Source organism: Meleagris gallopavo, chromosome 25, assembly GCF_000146605.3.
Source record: "Meleagris gallopavo isolate NT-WF06-2002-E0010 breed Aviagen turkey brand Nicholas breeding stock chromosome 25, Turkey_5.1, whole genome shotgun sequence".
Classification (NCBI taxonomy): Eukaryota; Metazoa; Chordata; class Aves; order Galliformes; family Phasianidae; genus Meleagris; species Meleagris gallopavo.
The window spans coordinates 2,990,686-3,006,189 of record NC_015035.2 but is presented as its reverse complement, the minus strand read 5'-3'; the positions used below and the strand labels follow the sequence as shown (position 1 = coordinate 3,006,189).

The following is a 15,504-nucleotide window of genomic DNA, read 5'->3' as shown; positions in this document are numbered from 1 at the left end:
AGGTTGTGGAGTCTCCTTCTCTGGAGATATTCAAGTCTCGCCTGGACGCCTACCTGAGCGACCTGGTGTAGGGAACCTGCTTTGGCAGGGGGGTTGGTCTCGATGATCTCTAGAGGTCCCTTCCAACCCCTACAATTCTGTGATTCTGTGATTCTGTGATCATTATCAGTCATATATTTCTAAAGTGGTTGCTTGCATTTCTAGACCCAGGACAAGACAGTTTTTCAGCTAAATCAAAGAGCTGTGAAATCAGCAAAACTAGCTTCCCGATTTCTGAAGAAATTAAAAAGAGGAAGCAAGATTTCAGCAAACCACTTCATCAGCTTATGTCTGCAATTAGTTAGGAAAACATAGCCTCACTCAGACAGGGTCATGGAGAACTGCTGAGGTTTGGAGAGAAACAAATAGGTACCCCAAAGTACAGACTAAAATGATGTTACTGTTACATGAGAAAGGAAACAAAAGAGAAGACAGTGCAGCTATCTAGTGAATGAGTTGGAGAAGGTCAATGTATGCTTGATCCAGTGACCCAGCTATTAAGAGATGGAGGAAACAGAGTGTAAAGTCTGATGGGTGTGGTGAAACTGCCCAGAGGAAACCCCTCTGCCATGTGTGACCACCTGCAGACCTTACTGACACACCTTGCTGCCAGGGTCATGAGTTTTACCAGTGACAGGATCAGAAAAGCATTAACCTTTGCACTGGAAGCCAAGGTTTTGGATGATCCTGACGTGTGTGTCTCTGCCGGCCGACTAACACTGTACCTAGAGAGAAGAACACACCAGGAAAACCAGCCTGTTATTTATTTGTGATACAGAAATAGGAGGGAGCAGCACAGGACCTAAAAATGACTTCAGGATATTTTTTCCGAGGATTGTAAGCTACTGAGAGGTTACAGTTCTGTTTTACAGGGCATTAAAACATGTAAGCAACAAAGCTGTAAGAAAGAACATAACTGACTCATTCTGAAAATGGAAGAATTACCTATGACAAATGTGAAGGAAAAAACAATAATTCCTTGAATGTTAAACTTCATTTCCATTTCACAGAACGCACTACACAATGAGAGCACTACTTTCAGCTCTGCTATAGTCATGAATCAAACTGGGGCTCTTTCTCACAGCTGTTTATGTACATTTACCTGTGCATTTTGTTTTACACAATCACTTTGTGAAGTAGTCAAGCTAGCTGATAATGCCAAAGATGCAAAAAATAAATATACAAGGCTGAAGACCATGCTTCTGAACAATCCCATCATCAGTGTTTACTTTGTATTTCTATGTAGGACAAAAATGACTTACATATTTGTTCCAAGTTTGAGGACTCTGTCTCCATAAAGTTCAAAAGATCCTTCCCTTTGTGGAGTGACATAATTTCCACCAGTAGTGAACTCAGTTCTTTTAACTTCATCTCCATTGCAATTAAACATCCTTAAAAACAACCCAATATTGAAACGTATTTAATAGATCTGTTTCTGATTTTCAGTACTGTACCCTTTGCTTACTGTACAGAAAAAAAGAAAAAGGGAATAAAACCCTATTCTGTACACTGGTAAACATCTGTTTTAAAGGATAAAGGACTAATAGCTAATTTACTGGAATAGGGAATGCCAGACACACAGCATCTCACTGCTGGGTCACTTAGTGCCACACCTTCCCTTATCAATAACTTACTGGAGGTTCAGCTATCCTTGCAACACGAGAGACACTCTAAGCTTCTGGCACTAAGTGCTCCTTTCTGAGCAGCCACACACGCAAGGCACTGCAGACAGTATTCACCTGATAACTCCTGGTACTTCTGTACCCCAAGGAACAGGGCCTGATATTGGCAGCACAAAGCGACCATTAGAGTTCTGCACTTTATCCTTCAGAAAGATAGAGACCTGCAAAAGAATATTCCATCCTCTAGAAAATCGGTTACATGTCTTCTGTTCCGAGTTCTCTGAAGTCTTCCTGCCTAGATTGGGATTGGTTTCCTGGAGATTCTGATGTGCACAAGGACTGACCTGGGCCGAAGCCAGCAATGTATAACTGTAGCCCAGAGGACAGGCACACTTGATCCAGTATGAAAAGTGTACTCTTCATGCATTTGAGTATGATCAACTTATTTACATCAAGGCCTGTGGCCTCAAGTTTGAGGTTGTTATTTCCATATCAAGCATCTACTAAAAAACATGTACTAAAGAAAAACTTGAATCAGAAATTATTCTACACAGTCACCTGTGAAATAAACAGATAATTAGGAATGTTTTTTTTCCTCCAGAACATGTTAGAATTATTCAGTATTATTGTACTAGATGTGCTCAGCATGTGAAATTATGAAGACTGAAGTTACAAGCACTTCGAGATGACCAAAAAGCTTAAGTAACAAAACCAAATGCAGCGTGATTATAATGAGACACTTTCATATTCTAACCACGATCAAACCTCCTTCTGTTCTAACCAACCAGTTATACTGGACTCTTACCCTTATGTGCATGTCCTGAAAAAAAATGAGGAGCGTTTGCCTGATCAGCTGAAATTCACCAGCAGAGAGACAGCCGTACATCTGGAAGAGAAACACCCCGGGGTGAGGCGTTGTAAGGGTACCATGCCACTGAATCCATGCTTGGTACGTGGGGCTGTATCAACCTCCACACTCAGTGGGGCACTGCCTGATGCAGCAGTTAGTCTCTAAGACCAACCTGGAAGAGGAAAATCTGTCCGTGTCTTCCACCATCCTGCTCAGGATTCTTACCTCGATCAGCTGTCGGAAAGTTTCATCCACTTGGTTCAGAATGCCAGGGGCATCACAGATGAAATCTTTGATGGCATCCAGGTGATTGAACGTGACCAGCAGGATGTCTTTGGGCCGGGGACACAGCAGGACTTGGTACTTGAAAGCCATAGTCATGAGATCGTACAGCTGCAAAGCAACACGGGAGATTTTGGTTCCATTGCAACACACACAGCAACAATTCCATGCTCATGAAGAAAGGGTTCTAAACATTCTTTTCTTTTAGCACCTGTTTAAGGGTAAGGAAACCATTTTAGCTTTGTTTCCCAAGAAAATAACACCTCTACAATGACACTGCCATTGCTCCCATTGGTCTCTCCAGCAGTCTCTAACACTGCTGGCAGTTTCAACAATAGTGACACCAGGGTATAGCTCTGACAGGTAAGCAAGTTCCTGTGACTTTTTTTCTTTTACCACCAGATATGCTGTTTGCAGGCAGAGTTCTTCTGCCTGTAATTGAAAATAGCGAGTGTCAACACAGAGATGTATATATATTTACATATATATACATATAGACTTTCTGTATATAAGAAATCTGATTAAGAGTGCTTACTGAACCTCTTAAAAATCACTTGCACATGAAACTCAAAACAGAGTTTCCTTCCACTTAAGGTGCTGAATTATCTGGAACTACTACAGATTTTCTCACTGCTTTCTCATCTTAGAGCCATTTTTACAGAGAAATCCAGTGGGAAGAGGTTTGCTACAAAGTGCTTCCAAATCACAGTAACCTGCAAACAGCACTGAAGTACAGCACAGCGAGGACTGCACAGATCACAGTTTTACCTTATCCATGCTGGCCTGGTTCAGTCTCATGATTGAAGCATGAGCTAGCCGGTCATACACGGTTCTCAGAGCTTTCTTGGAATAGAGTTCCTGTGGTTTAAACAGCTCTTCCATAAATTTTTTATTGAACATGGTTGTGATGATGTCATTCATAACTGCAAAGACAGAGAGTATCTGTTTCTGCTTCAGAAACACAGCACTCACCTCATCCTTCCACATAAACCCGATGCTGAGGGCCGTGAGGGCTCACACAACACTTTGGGAGACGTGGTGCAGAGCCACAGCAGCAGCAGGAGGGGGAACACCATGCCTTAATTCAGGCACTGCTCTCGGTGCCACGTTGTTCTAAGCAAGCAGCATGATTTCTGCAGACTGTCCCCTGAGGCAGAGATGTTTCTAAGCTGCAGACAACAAACCTTGTTTTCCAGTGGGAATAAGGCTGAGTTTGTTGTCTTGTTTTTACAGCAACGGCTAGCACTTTCCTCTTTGAAAATAATTTTGTTTACAGGCTATGCTGGCATGTATTATCTGGAAAAGCTACAGTTCTGCTTCCTAAGAAAACTGTTTTGCATCAGTCTGGGTTTTTTTACATGTATTTTTCACAAACCATAGCTAACTCTCTGTCCCTGTTCCCTTTTTTGCCCTTAACACCATCAGCCTGTTTTTCTCTTCTGCACAGAAGCCCTGGGATGATTCGAAATGCCCTGAACCAGATGACTACCAACAGGTGTTTAAGGGTGCTGTGATCCGAGCAGGGCCAGCCAGGAGCTGAGAACACTGGCACAGTTCAACAGCTGAGAGCTCTGCACTTCCTTCCCAGTGCTTCATTCTGAAGTATGAATTTAGAGGTGGTTACATGACTTACTGAAGAGTCGGTGAGGATCAGGAGCACTCAGTGTGAGGTCTGTGCTCTGCTTCACAAGCTTTTAATGCAAAGGAGACGGAGAGCAGTTTTGCAGTGATTCAAGCAGACAGCACCCCAGCTTTCCTGCTGGATTCCACGCCTTTATCACAAATCTGATACATTCTACAGAATTACCATACACAAGCATTTATTTCTCTATCAAAAAACACTGAAAAAAATCAATTTCAATTCACAGAGATTATTGTACAAGCATGAATTTCCCTAAGCAGATCACTGCTACTGAAGCTTGTAATGATAGCTAATTCTTATGGATTAGAGACATCTCAGGGGAAGCAACAATGAAAAAGCAAAGCAAAGTTAATGTACCACTCACTTCATCTTTTCTTAGATGATTATTACCTTGGGAACACTGCTAGGTCTGTCATAGATACTGAGCACCTGGACGCTGACAGCTGTTTCTAGAGGGCGAGTGCCTTCTGAAGAGTGGATTAAAAACAAGCCTCATTACAAATGGAAAATAATTCCCTTCTCTTCCACAGATAAATTGGCCACAGAACCACCTCTACGTGCAGCGTGATGCAAAAACCCTCACTTCTTCCAGCGGAGAAAATCAGATACAATGTATTATTATACATTTAATTTTGCATGTAATCAATCATGACAAAAATAAGAACTTCTGCCTTAGGCTGCAATCAAGAAGAATATTTGGTTAAGTTTCCCACGTGTGTTGTCTGCACAAAAACTTCTCCATCTTAGGAGGGTCACTCATCACCAACGCTGTCAGGAGACAAACAATCTCACAGTGTGCAACTGCAGCTGGGAGATATTTGGAATGGAATCAGAACTGTATTAACCACACGAGAAGCCTTAAAGATTATCTTCTTAAATTAAAATCTCTTGCATTGGCTATGAAAATCACGGAGAAAGACATCAAATATCACAGTGAAGGGCAAACCTCACAAGGTATGCTTGATAATGACACAGAGAAGAGATCTTGGAGCATAGGCAGTCCCTAAGGACATACTTACATCGTTCTAACAGTGGAAAATAAAAAAGAAAGGAGTGTTAGCTCAGGGGTAATGGCACGCCAAGCAACATAGCAGAAAAGCAATTTAGCAGAGGGGGATTTCATCAACTGGGATGGGGAGAGGGAAACCGAGTACAGACAATGCGATGGACAGAAGAAAAGCTGAGGATTAGAGCGTTTTTTGCCCACATGTGTCATGTCACTGCAGACAGACACATCTCAGTGCCTACTGTGCCATCACGGAACGTGGCTCGTATGCATGACATGAGACTGCAGTCTGTACATCTGGATTGTGCTCATGCTTCTCCAAGGACACTCAAGACAGTGAAGGGAATGGTACGAGTCCGAGGCAGTCACACACTCTGTTTGCAGTAGGTCTGGAGCTCCTAACAAAGCTGGCACAGGCAGTGCCTTGCTGGCTGCCTTTATCTGCAGCCATAGGTTCTGCTGCCTGCTCTACGTCCATGTTTCAGAGATCATCCCGAGAGCAGGACTCACAGACTGGGCTTTTTTCTCTCACAAGAAACACTGAATTGGCAACAAGGGATCAGTTTTTGTGCCTTTACCATCCAAGTCTGATAAAGCAGGATTTTATAAAACTTATCTCCATTTTGGATGTGATATAAGAGAGGAACACGTCATCTTTTATACTTCTGAGATACTAAATGCTGGAAAAACACCTTCTTAGAAACAGCATGCAATGGTAGTGAAGAACTGGGGGATAAATCCAAGGTATTCTTATTTACCTTCAGTAAACGTTCAAAACTCACTTTGAAAAACAAAAACAAATCATAATGCTGATCTCTCTTAAAAGGGAGCTGCTTAAAGACACTGGCAGCTCACCTGACAGAAAAAAATGTGGTCATTTAAGAGATTTACCTTCTCACCCAGCTGCTTACTGCACCCTACCCCACCATTTGCAGACAGAGCCTAGAAGGAAATCACACTCACTCCTTAGCTCCACTGCAAAACCTGAGCTCAAACCATCTCCAGTGATCACTCAAGTCAATATAAGCCTGGCTGAAGCATGGATAAATGCTCCTTTGTGATCACTCTGCTTCAAGGATGGTGACCACTGGCAGGGATGGGTAAGCAGCTGGATGCAAGTGCCTCAAATCTCTCCTGGAGTTCACTCTTCAAAACCCTAAGCAGTGAATTAGAATTATCTCAGAGAAATGCAGTATATATAAATGGCATTCTTGCCAGTAAGCAGAAAAACTTCACAATGCTGACACAATTATTTGCTTGCATTGATATGATGTTAGAAAAACATAAGTACCACTCTGGCTAGAAAAACCACTATGATAACAGGTTATGATCTCTTTACAGACATTACCTTCATTAAATTAACAAATTGCCTGTTTTTTTTTTTAAGTTGACATGATTTGGAAATATTCCCTATTTATAGCTAAAGCATCTTTTAAAGAATATCACTCCTCCCTGAGACCATCACTGGAGGGCTGCAGAACAGCATACAGTGTGTTCACATACAACGAGCCTCATGTGTGCATGTAGTGGTGTTATCAACTGCATGCAGCCAGATTACAGTACCTCGTTTCCTGTCCACATCTGTCCATTCATCTACACGAAGCATACAAAACAAAAACATCGGTTCAAGAAGTAAGAATGGGAGTTTCAAGGAGGATAAAAGAAATAAAGAGAAAAAAAAAAAATCTAACTAATGGTCTTTGCTTTTTCTCATCAGCATTCTGTGTTTAGCAAGAAAAAACCCTGCTGTTACCTGACGCCCTTCTGCTATTTGGCATCTTTCAGTTTCATGGAACACATAAAAGATGAAACCCTGTTCTTCCCCTGGAAAATCCTGGTGCTTCAACAGAGTGAAAAATTTCACCCCTGTCTGAAATTCAGTGTGTTTTTTTTTTTTTTCCTTTTCTTTTTTGGCTTTTTTTTTTTTTTGCACTTATTAGTGAACAATATCTCAGTGAACAGCTTTAAGCAGTAAGAAACACCTCAGTGAAGATGACATCTCAGTAAAACAGTAGAACTTATGCTTTCTTCTTTTAAAATACAAAAATACATGCAGGGACGGTGCAGACCTCATTCAGATATTCACCACACACAGCTAAGTTTAGTCAGAGCTACAAACTGAAGGCTACACAACCAGCAGCAGGGAGGGAGAAGTGTCAGCTCCCCTTTGGAGCACAGCCAGCTCCATCCCACTGTACACTTCTCACAAATTACCTTCACAGAATCACAGAATGGCCAGGGTTGGAAGGGACCTCAAGGATGATGAAGCTCCATCCCCCCTGCCACAGGCAGAGCTACCAACCTCCACATTTAATACTAGACCCCATTTAATACTAGGTTGCCCAGGTCTCCATCCAACCTGGCCTTGAACACCTCCAGGGATGGACGGGGCATCCACAGCCTCTCTGGGCAGCTGTTCCAGCACCTCACCGCTCTCTCTGTAAAGAACTTCCCCCTGACATCCAACCTCAATCTCCCCTCCCTCAACTTCAAACCATTTCCCCTCATCCTGCTGTTATCTCTCCTTTCAAATAGGTGATTCCCCTCCTGTCTGTAGGCTCCCTTTAGGTACTGAAGGCTGCACTGAGGTCACCCCCGCAGCCTTCTTTTCTCCATGCTGAACAAGCCCAGCTCCCTCAGCCTGTCTTCATAGGGGAGGTGCTCCAGTCCCCTGATCATCTTTGTGGCTCCTCTGGACCCTCTCCAACAGCTCCCTGTCTTTCTTGTACTGGGGGCTCCAGACCTGGACACAGTACTGCAGGTGGGGGCAACATTCAGTAACACCTTCAGTAACACCTTTAGTACCTTCAGTAACACATTCCAACAGCCACATTACAAAAACGTCGTGAAATTTATTTCACTTGGAGGGCTTTATTTTCAGACAGCAGAAACACGTGACCAACTTCTGTGCCAGAGCTGCGACACCGTGGGGGGGAAACCACATCCCCAAGGCTCCTTCTGACGACACGCCGCAATGCTCTATGGCTGAGTGATGTTCTATTGCTCTGCCCTTCCACGGTGAGCATATCTGTGCCCATTCCTGCGTTACTACGGGAGTTATTACCAACAAGCTGAGCACGTGGAAAGGAACGGCAGATCTCTGCAGGTTTGGCAGCAGCCTGACAGGAGCAGCGAGGCAGGGCCAGGCCCGCTGCTGAGTGCTTCCAGAGCCCATCTGCTTCTCCTCACGGCCCGCTGCTGCTCGGGGGAGGCCGAAGCCCGGCCTCAACGCGCGGCCCCCGCCCCACAGACCCGACGCGGGCAGCCGGGGCTCGGCGGGGCAGCTCACCTTTTCGGGCCTTTTCGCCTGGGATGCTCTGGGCGCGCAGCCGCTGGTCCAGGATATACAGCATCTCTCCGCCCAGGTTGAGGAACAGCAGCGGCAGCGTTCGCGCCGACATGGCGCCCGTCGCTAGCCGCCAGCCGCCGTCACCCAGGCAACGGCTCAGCCAATCGGAAGGAGCCGTCTTGGCGGCGGCGGCGCGGCCAATCAGAATGCGCCGTCTTGTTAGGTGGGCATTGTGTTGAGCGCTGCGCCGCTCAGTGGGTGAGAGCGCAATGACTGCCATTGCATGCTTTCAGTGCAGAGCTCCGTGCGGTCGTGGCTGCGGCAGGGAACTCTGATGGAACGCTGCAGGAGTTGGCTATTGGACAGCATGGCTCCCCGCCAGCTCAGGCTGCCCAGGACCACATCCCACCTGCCCCGGGCACCTCCCAGAGATGGGGCAGCCACAGCTTGTCTGGGCAACCTGTGCTAGAGCCTCACCTCCCCGTCATTTAAAAACATCACTGCCTTCATAAAGGCACTGGTAACACCCCAGAACTCCTCTGGGCACAGAAAAAAACCAGCTCAGGATATAATTTGATGAAGCAGCTCAATGCAAAGCTCTAAAACACTTAGCCACTCACTGCACTCTTTTGGGTGCTCACACGGTGCGGACCACGTGTGCACATAAACAAAGAGGCCGTGTGCCTTTTGGGAGCTCTTTATTTTTGGAGAGGCTGGCTGTATCACAGACCCAATGTGCTGCTATACAGGTGTCCCCTCGCTTTGTGCCTGCTTCTCCTTTGCAGCTCTGGCTCTCTCTTGCCACTTTCTTCTCTCCTTCAGCCTTTCTGCTGCTTTCAGCTTCCGTGCCTCCTGGAAAACCTGCAGAAAGAGGGTAAGAATGTGGGAGAAAGGGGAGGTCAAAGGTGTTTGTTGCCCACCACAGCCATTCCACCACCACTGCTCACTGCAACACAGAGTGGGATCTAAGTTCCTGCAGCAGAGTGTTCCAGTGAGATCAGCTCCTTTGTGTCTTCCTAGGGGTCTACAAATAGCCTGTTATTTAGGACACCATTGTGAGGTACGGAGCAATAGCTATCCAATCTCTTACTTATAATTTTATTGGATTGAAATTTAGTATTTCTAGACTGATGGCATTGTTGAGCTTTTTGATTCTGCTCAGTTACATCAACATATGCAGAGTAAATCAGAACAGACAATGGCCATATGCATATTTCTGTTCTAACACTGCCATCATATTTAATAATTTACCTATTACCTTTGAGGAAAAGCTACACTGAATCATACATTTCTGTGCAAACAAGCAGCTCTACTTGAGGTTCTTAAACATGGTACATCCTCATTATGTGCTTCACCTCTCACTGCATAACCACCTTTCACAGAGCTCTTTGCTGAGCTCTACAGTCATTATATTATCATTGTCTCCTCACATCTAAAACACTGACTTGAAGGTCTTTTATCTATCAGCTTCTGCCAGCTATCTGTTTCAATTGCATCCTCTATGAGAAGATTTTTCTGCTCCGGCTATCCAGCTTTTTCTTTGGCTCGCTCCATACCTTGACACAGAAAGCCTTCTTAACAACCCAGCGCTTGGTGACCCTCCTGGAGTAGGCAGGGTGTGGTGTATACTGGATGTTCAGCTGCTTGCAAGTGTTTTCAAAGACATCGTAGCGGACACGGCGAAGATACGCAAGCAGTTTATTCCGGCGATCCATGGCCATCAGCATGCGACGACGGTTATTTTTATCCTGCAAAAGACTTAACGTTCACTGGATTGCAGATAGATTGCTCTTTCATCCCAATAAATTACTTAGAACAGACTAGATGATGGCTAAAAGGACACAATCAGGTTAAGGACAGTATCTGAGAGCAATTTTTCTTAGCAGATATTGCAAGAACATTAGGTCACTACAAGAAGGTTCAGGAAGACTTAATTTACTTTTCAGTGAAATTGCTTTCTCCAAGCTTCAGTGTCTTGGAGGCAAGGAAACGCAGTGAAGGTCTACTGGCTAAAAGCTCTGCTTCCTCTGAAACGTACGTTTCCAGAAATAACACAGGCTTTTACTTTTTTCTTTTTTGTTGTTTTTGCTTTTCCAGAATTTAAATGTGAAAATGAAATCTGACTTGGCTCTATTTGACAGTTTGATTTGTTCTTTGGAAGAGAATACGCCATAGCTCGGTTCATGCCATTCAAGGCTCTCTCTCATGGAAGCAATCTCCCTACACTTTACAAGCAATTCATCTAAAAATAGGCTTGATTCAAGTACTTTCAAAAGGTCTTCTCTGCTGAAACATTTGGTGTAACTTCTGTGTTCTTAAAACTAAATTCTCTTCTGTTTCACCCTTCAAGCTTTTATGATTAGCTAATAGTTACAAACTTTTTTCAAACACAGCTGATTAATTTGCTCCTTACCTTTTCCATAGCATTAGGAATCTTCAAGAGATCTTGTTCATAAAATTACACTTGTGATATTTTGCGTTTGGGTTTCAAACCCACGTAGTTTTAGATGGAGAAACAGCCATTATGACATCAATGCAGTCCTGTCCACTAACTATTTTTACAGTACAACAGAGGAAGAATATGGCTGAAGCAATCACATTAGTTATGCTGACAGCTAAGCAACGAAACCTTATCAGTAGATTTAGCTGAGCTCTGCTCCAAGGCACCTGCTTGGCCATCTCCAACAACTCAGTAACCAAAAAGAACACATTCCACATTTCAGTTGGTGCAAATGCAGCTGCAATTGAGCCAGCAGTTTCCCAGACTGACAGCAAGGAGCAGTTACTGCTATTTTATAGACCATCATAGGAAAGCCATAATCCCCAGCATTAAAATCCTTTTGTTCTTAGCTCAGGAAACAATCTGAACAGCTGCTGTCTCAGACGTGTGGGTTGAAATTACTGGTAGTTACCTTGGGATGCCTCTGAAGATGTTCCTCAAAAGTGCGTATCTTGGCAGTCAGTATGGCAGCTGTAAAGGACAGATGTAAGGAGTTGTGAGAGAGCAGCAGCTTTGCAGAGTGAGACAGCATCATCTGCATTCCCTTCAAACCACCACTGCTCCTATGGGTACCCACTGCACAGCAAACACTTCCACAAAGCCTTCAGAGTAAATGGTAACAAAATGCAACCTACATAAACTCTGGTAACAACTCTTACCATTTTAAAGCTGACTGATTAGAAGTTGCAATTCCAACAACTAATCATATGGTTTTCTCTGTAAGGCAGGTGCTTCACCTCATTTAAACACTGGTGACTTTATGTGGCCTTCATCTCTGCCCTGTGCTTCAGACAGAGCTTGCCTATGCAGAAAGAAATCTGGTTTCCATGGCTAAATCTATCATTTTGTTTCAGTAATGTCTTTTACAGGTGCAATGTGGAAAATGTTGCCAAACTACATTAAGCTTTAGTGCAAGGCTAGGTATTTTATAGGGAAGAGATTAATGAATCCCTTCAAAAAGTATGGAAATTATTATACTCTATCAAGTGAAGAGTTCTGCAGCAACCCTGTCCTGGCTCTTCCCCCATCCGTTATGATTTCAGGAAACAAAGCTGCATATGGGCAGGAAAAAAAAGTCATTTCCAAACTCAGAGAGTGATCTTCCAACTAAAGTTCTGCCATTCGCTTTTCTTTTCATGCCCTGTTTATTCAGCCATAGATGGAATGCTGCAGGTGCAGAAGCCATGGAAACAAAACTGAAGACGTACATCACTGTAAAAGGGCTGCAGCAGCACAGACTATTTCAGAGAAGCCTTACCCTAACTATGTGAGGCAGAGCCATAAAAGACTCCCTTATGAGCAAACACTGACAAAAGTGGCAGTTTCACATCACATTGAGTAATGACATGATAGTACCATAAAGGCTTAAGTGATTTTTCCAACACACCCACTAAAGACCTTTGTATAGACAAATAAACTGAGGCAAAATGTCCCTGTTGTCAGCAGGCAGCAAGATGTTTTCACGGAGCCTTTTGGATGTCATTGGCACCTCTAACAACGTACTCAAACTGCTCCCTGTGTCCGTGAGTGTGTGCATTGCCTGGCAACATTCCCAAACCCTGAGCAGGTCCACCTGCCTCCCAGGTGCTCTCCTGAAAGAGATTCTCTTCGTTGCTACTGGAAACTTGAAGCGATGGGGTGGGAACAGCTGAATAAAAGCGAAGTGAACTATCGTTCTGCAACAATAGGGTTCTGTTTCTTCTAACTTACTTTGCACCTCAAAGGAGCCATTGTCACTGGGAGACCTCCTGACCTTCTCTACCAGCTGCTGTATCTTTATCTTCATTTTCTCCCTCTGTGAATAACAAAAGAACTCGTCACTTTCTGAAGAACACTGTATGTCTGAGCCATCCCAAATCTTTTCCCAAATGCCCAGATAAAGACTTTGTAGCTTTACTCCAAGTCCACCACAAAAGGTGTAAGAAGTGCTGCAAAAAAAAAAAGAGAGCACAGCAGGGAGCACAAAAAGACTTCAGCAGAGAACAGAATCGCCCTTGTTCAAAGGAAGAATCCAGGCACACCCCTCTTCCCAAAGTTGCAAGGAAGGGGTGTTGAAGAGGCCCAGCTACTCTCATGAGCAAAAGACACAGAGCTAAAGCTGATCTCACACAGCAGTAACCTTCAATTTTTGCACTTGTTTAAACTTAAGTGGAAAGTGGTAAGAAACAGTAAGATCTCTGTGATGCCTTTGTTTGCTTCCTTGCTTTCTGGGCATATAAAAAATAAAAGTCATTTGAAGAACATCCATGGTCCATTGTACGACTTCCTGTAAAACAACCCAACCCTGAGCAGAAACAAAATGCAGCTGCATCTCCTCCTGTGATTGTCTGACACTTCATTCTCTTATTTTAATATGCACTTATTATAAAAAAGAAGAGTCCAGGATAAACTTTAAGAGCATGCAAGACTTATTACCTCCGTGTATTTAACAGCCCCATAGCTGCAGTTACTGAGCAACACTTAGAAAATAAATGTAGGGCATTTAACAATATAGGTAAGTCTTACATGAATGTGTTTGCTAATCCATCTAATTTTTATACAAGTGCAATAAAACTAACCTGGTTTGCCATTTCCAGTGACAATAATCTTTTCACTACATCGTCAACACTGCAAGGAGAAAGAATATTAGTCTATCAGCTTAGAAAGAAGTATAATAACATAAAGCTGGATTTTCAGAACACATTATTTTTTCTCAACTTGAAGTTTACAGCAACTCTCCTCCCCTCCCAAACTTGTCAGATGTAAACTATCTTTGTATTCCTAAGAAAAAATAATGGCTGAGATCACAAACACCAATTAGTTTTGCTGCTCCAGAAAGAACAGCATGAAGTATTTCAAGTCACGGTGAAGTCTTATCCAATTCCAAAACAACACTGCATACAAAAAGGATGCTAAAGGCTAACTAACCACCAAATTAAGCAGCCAAGGACAAAATGATGACTTTTAAGACTTGCTTCTTAAAGATCTGTGAAAGTCTCACTCACGCCACTGGGGGCTCTCCATGCACCATACATGAGCAGTTCTAGAATCAAAGCATGCAAATGCAAAACTCTTAAGTCCAAATTTTAGAAGCAGTCGTGCATTTTGAGTCGTTCAATTATATACTCTTAGCACACGCGTTCAAGACAGGCTTGGGTTATTTCTAAGATCATTATTTCTATTACATCAATACTATTTTTCTATGCACAACAAAGTCCACAAACGTGGGCAACCAGCACTTGTGCTCAGTGTATCTTACATTAAGAAAGCAGAAAGTTAAAACGCTGCTAATCAGTGACTGCTTCTGCAGATGGACTTTCAAAATAACTTTCCAATTGTTGTGCATAGCAGTGACCACAGAACATTAATTACTGAGCAGGTGATCAGGCTGCACAAACTGTGCCTGTATGCATATAAAATACAAAGTTCTGAAGAAACTGATCATTCCTTCACTATATCATACCTATTTATTACTGGGACATTGGCATAATCTTTCTTCAACATTGTTGGAGGGAGATCATCCAAATGGCTGGGGATGTCTACAAAAGAAAGATCCATGTTTGAGGAACAGCAATACAAAGCCAGAGCTCTGAATACGGTTGCTAAGTAGGTCAGAGGAAACATGCTGCAAAGAAAACAGACTAAATGCTCCAAACAAGAACCAAGAGCTTAAGAGATGAAGCTGAGATGACAGGAATTGAGTCAATATACCTTTCAACTTTCTTCTCACAGGTCTGGCGTAACATCTTGCTGTCTGAATAAAAGGACTGCAAGCTTGAAGGAAAGAAAACAAAGATTTCATAGAATCACTGATGTTGGAAAAGAATTCTAAGATCATCAAATGCAACCACCAACCCATCAGCACCATGCCCACTGAGCCACGTTCCTAGTTTATTAGATTGTTTGCACTTTTCTACCTATGTACTGTTTCAGTGCTGCCCAGTCTGAACTAGAAGACAAGTCAGAGCACTCAGACCACAAGGTGACCCTCCTGGGTCTTCTGTCCCACTAGAACAGCTCCAGCTTGGTTCTCACAGGACCAGCAGGAAGAGCTGAGAAACATCAGCCCTGCTGCCAGCAAACCAGGAGGGCTCCCCACCTGTTAGCCTCACTTGAAGTGCTTACACCAATTAATAATTCCACTAATTTCACACACGAGCCAGAATTGCCTCTCTGTTCCCTCAGCCGCTGCCTGTGTGCTGGCGGCAGCACGGCACAGACATCAATGCTGACCTTTACTTCACACAGCTGCCGTGCTGTACCGCAGGCCGCGCTCCAGGCACAACCGTGGATGC

At 43.6% G+C, this 15,504-nt stretch overlaps 2 protein-coding genes across 3 annotated transcripts; both read right to left on the bottom strand.

Annotated features, from left to right (window-relative positions):
- Positions 1–187: 187 nt before the first annotated feature.
- OSCP1 (organic solute carrier partner 1) lies at positions 188–9,318 on the bottom strand. 2 transcript variants are annotated; one of them, XM_010723351.3, is made up of 8 exons: positions 8,731–9,318; positions 7,005–7,034; positions 3,562–3,716; positions 2,737–2,904; positions 2,467–2,547; positions 1,779–1,882; positions 1,302–1,430; positions 188–764 (listed from the first exon to the last, which is right to left on the bottom strand). In XM_010723351.3, exons 1-8 carry the CDS (start codon positions 9,008–9,010, stop codon positions 506–508), a joined length of 1,206 nt encoding a protein of 401 aa, XP_010721653.1. In that variant the 5' UTR covers positions 9,011–9,318; the 3' UTR covers positions 188–505. The 2 variants fall into 2 exon arrangements, with proteins under 2 accessions (XP_010721653.1, XP_010721654.1); XM_010723352.3 differs by lacking the exon at positions 7,005–7,034 and having other exon boundaries at positions 191–764.
- A 93-nt stretch (positions 9,319–9,411) lies between these two features.
- On the bottom strand, positions 9,412–15,092 carry MRPS15 (mitochondrial ribosomal protein S15). Its single transcript, XM_010723350.1, has 7 exons — positions 14,921–15,092; positions 14,673–14,748; positions 13,789–13,837; positions 12,941–13,025; positions 11,643–11,701; positions 10,287–10,478; positions 9,412–9,591 (listed from the first exon to the last, which is right to left on the bottom strand). Exons 1-7 carry the CDS (start codon positions 15,075–15,077, stop codon positions 9,472–9,474), a joined length of 738 nt encoding a protein of 245 aa, XP_010721652.1. The 5' UTR covers positions 15,078–15,092; the 3' UTR covers positions 9,412–9,471.
- Positions 15,093–15,504: the final 412 nt, after the last annotated feature.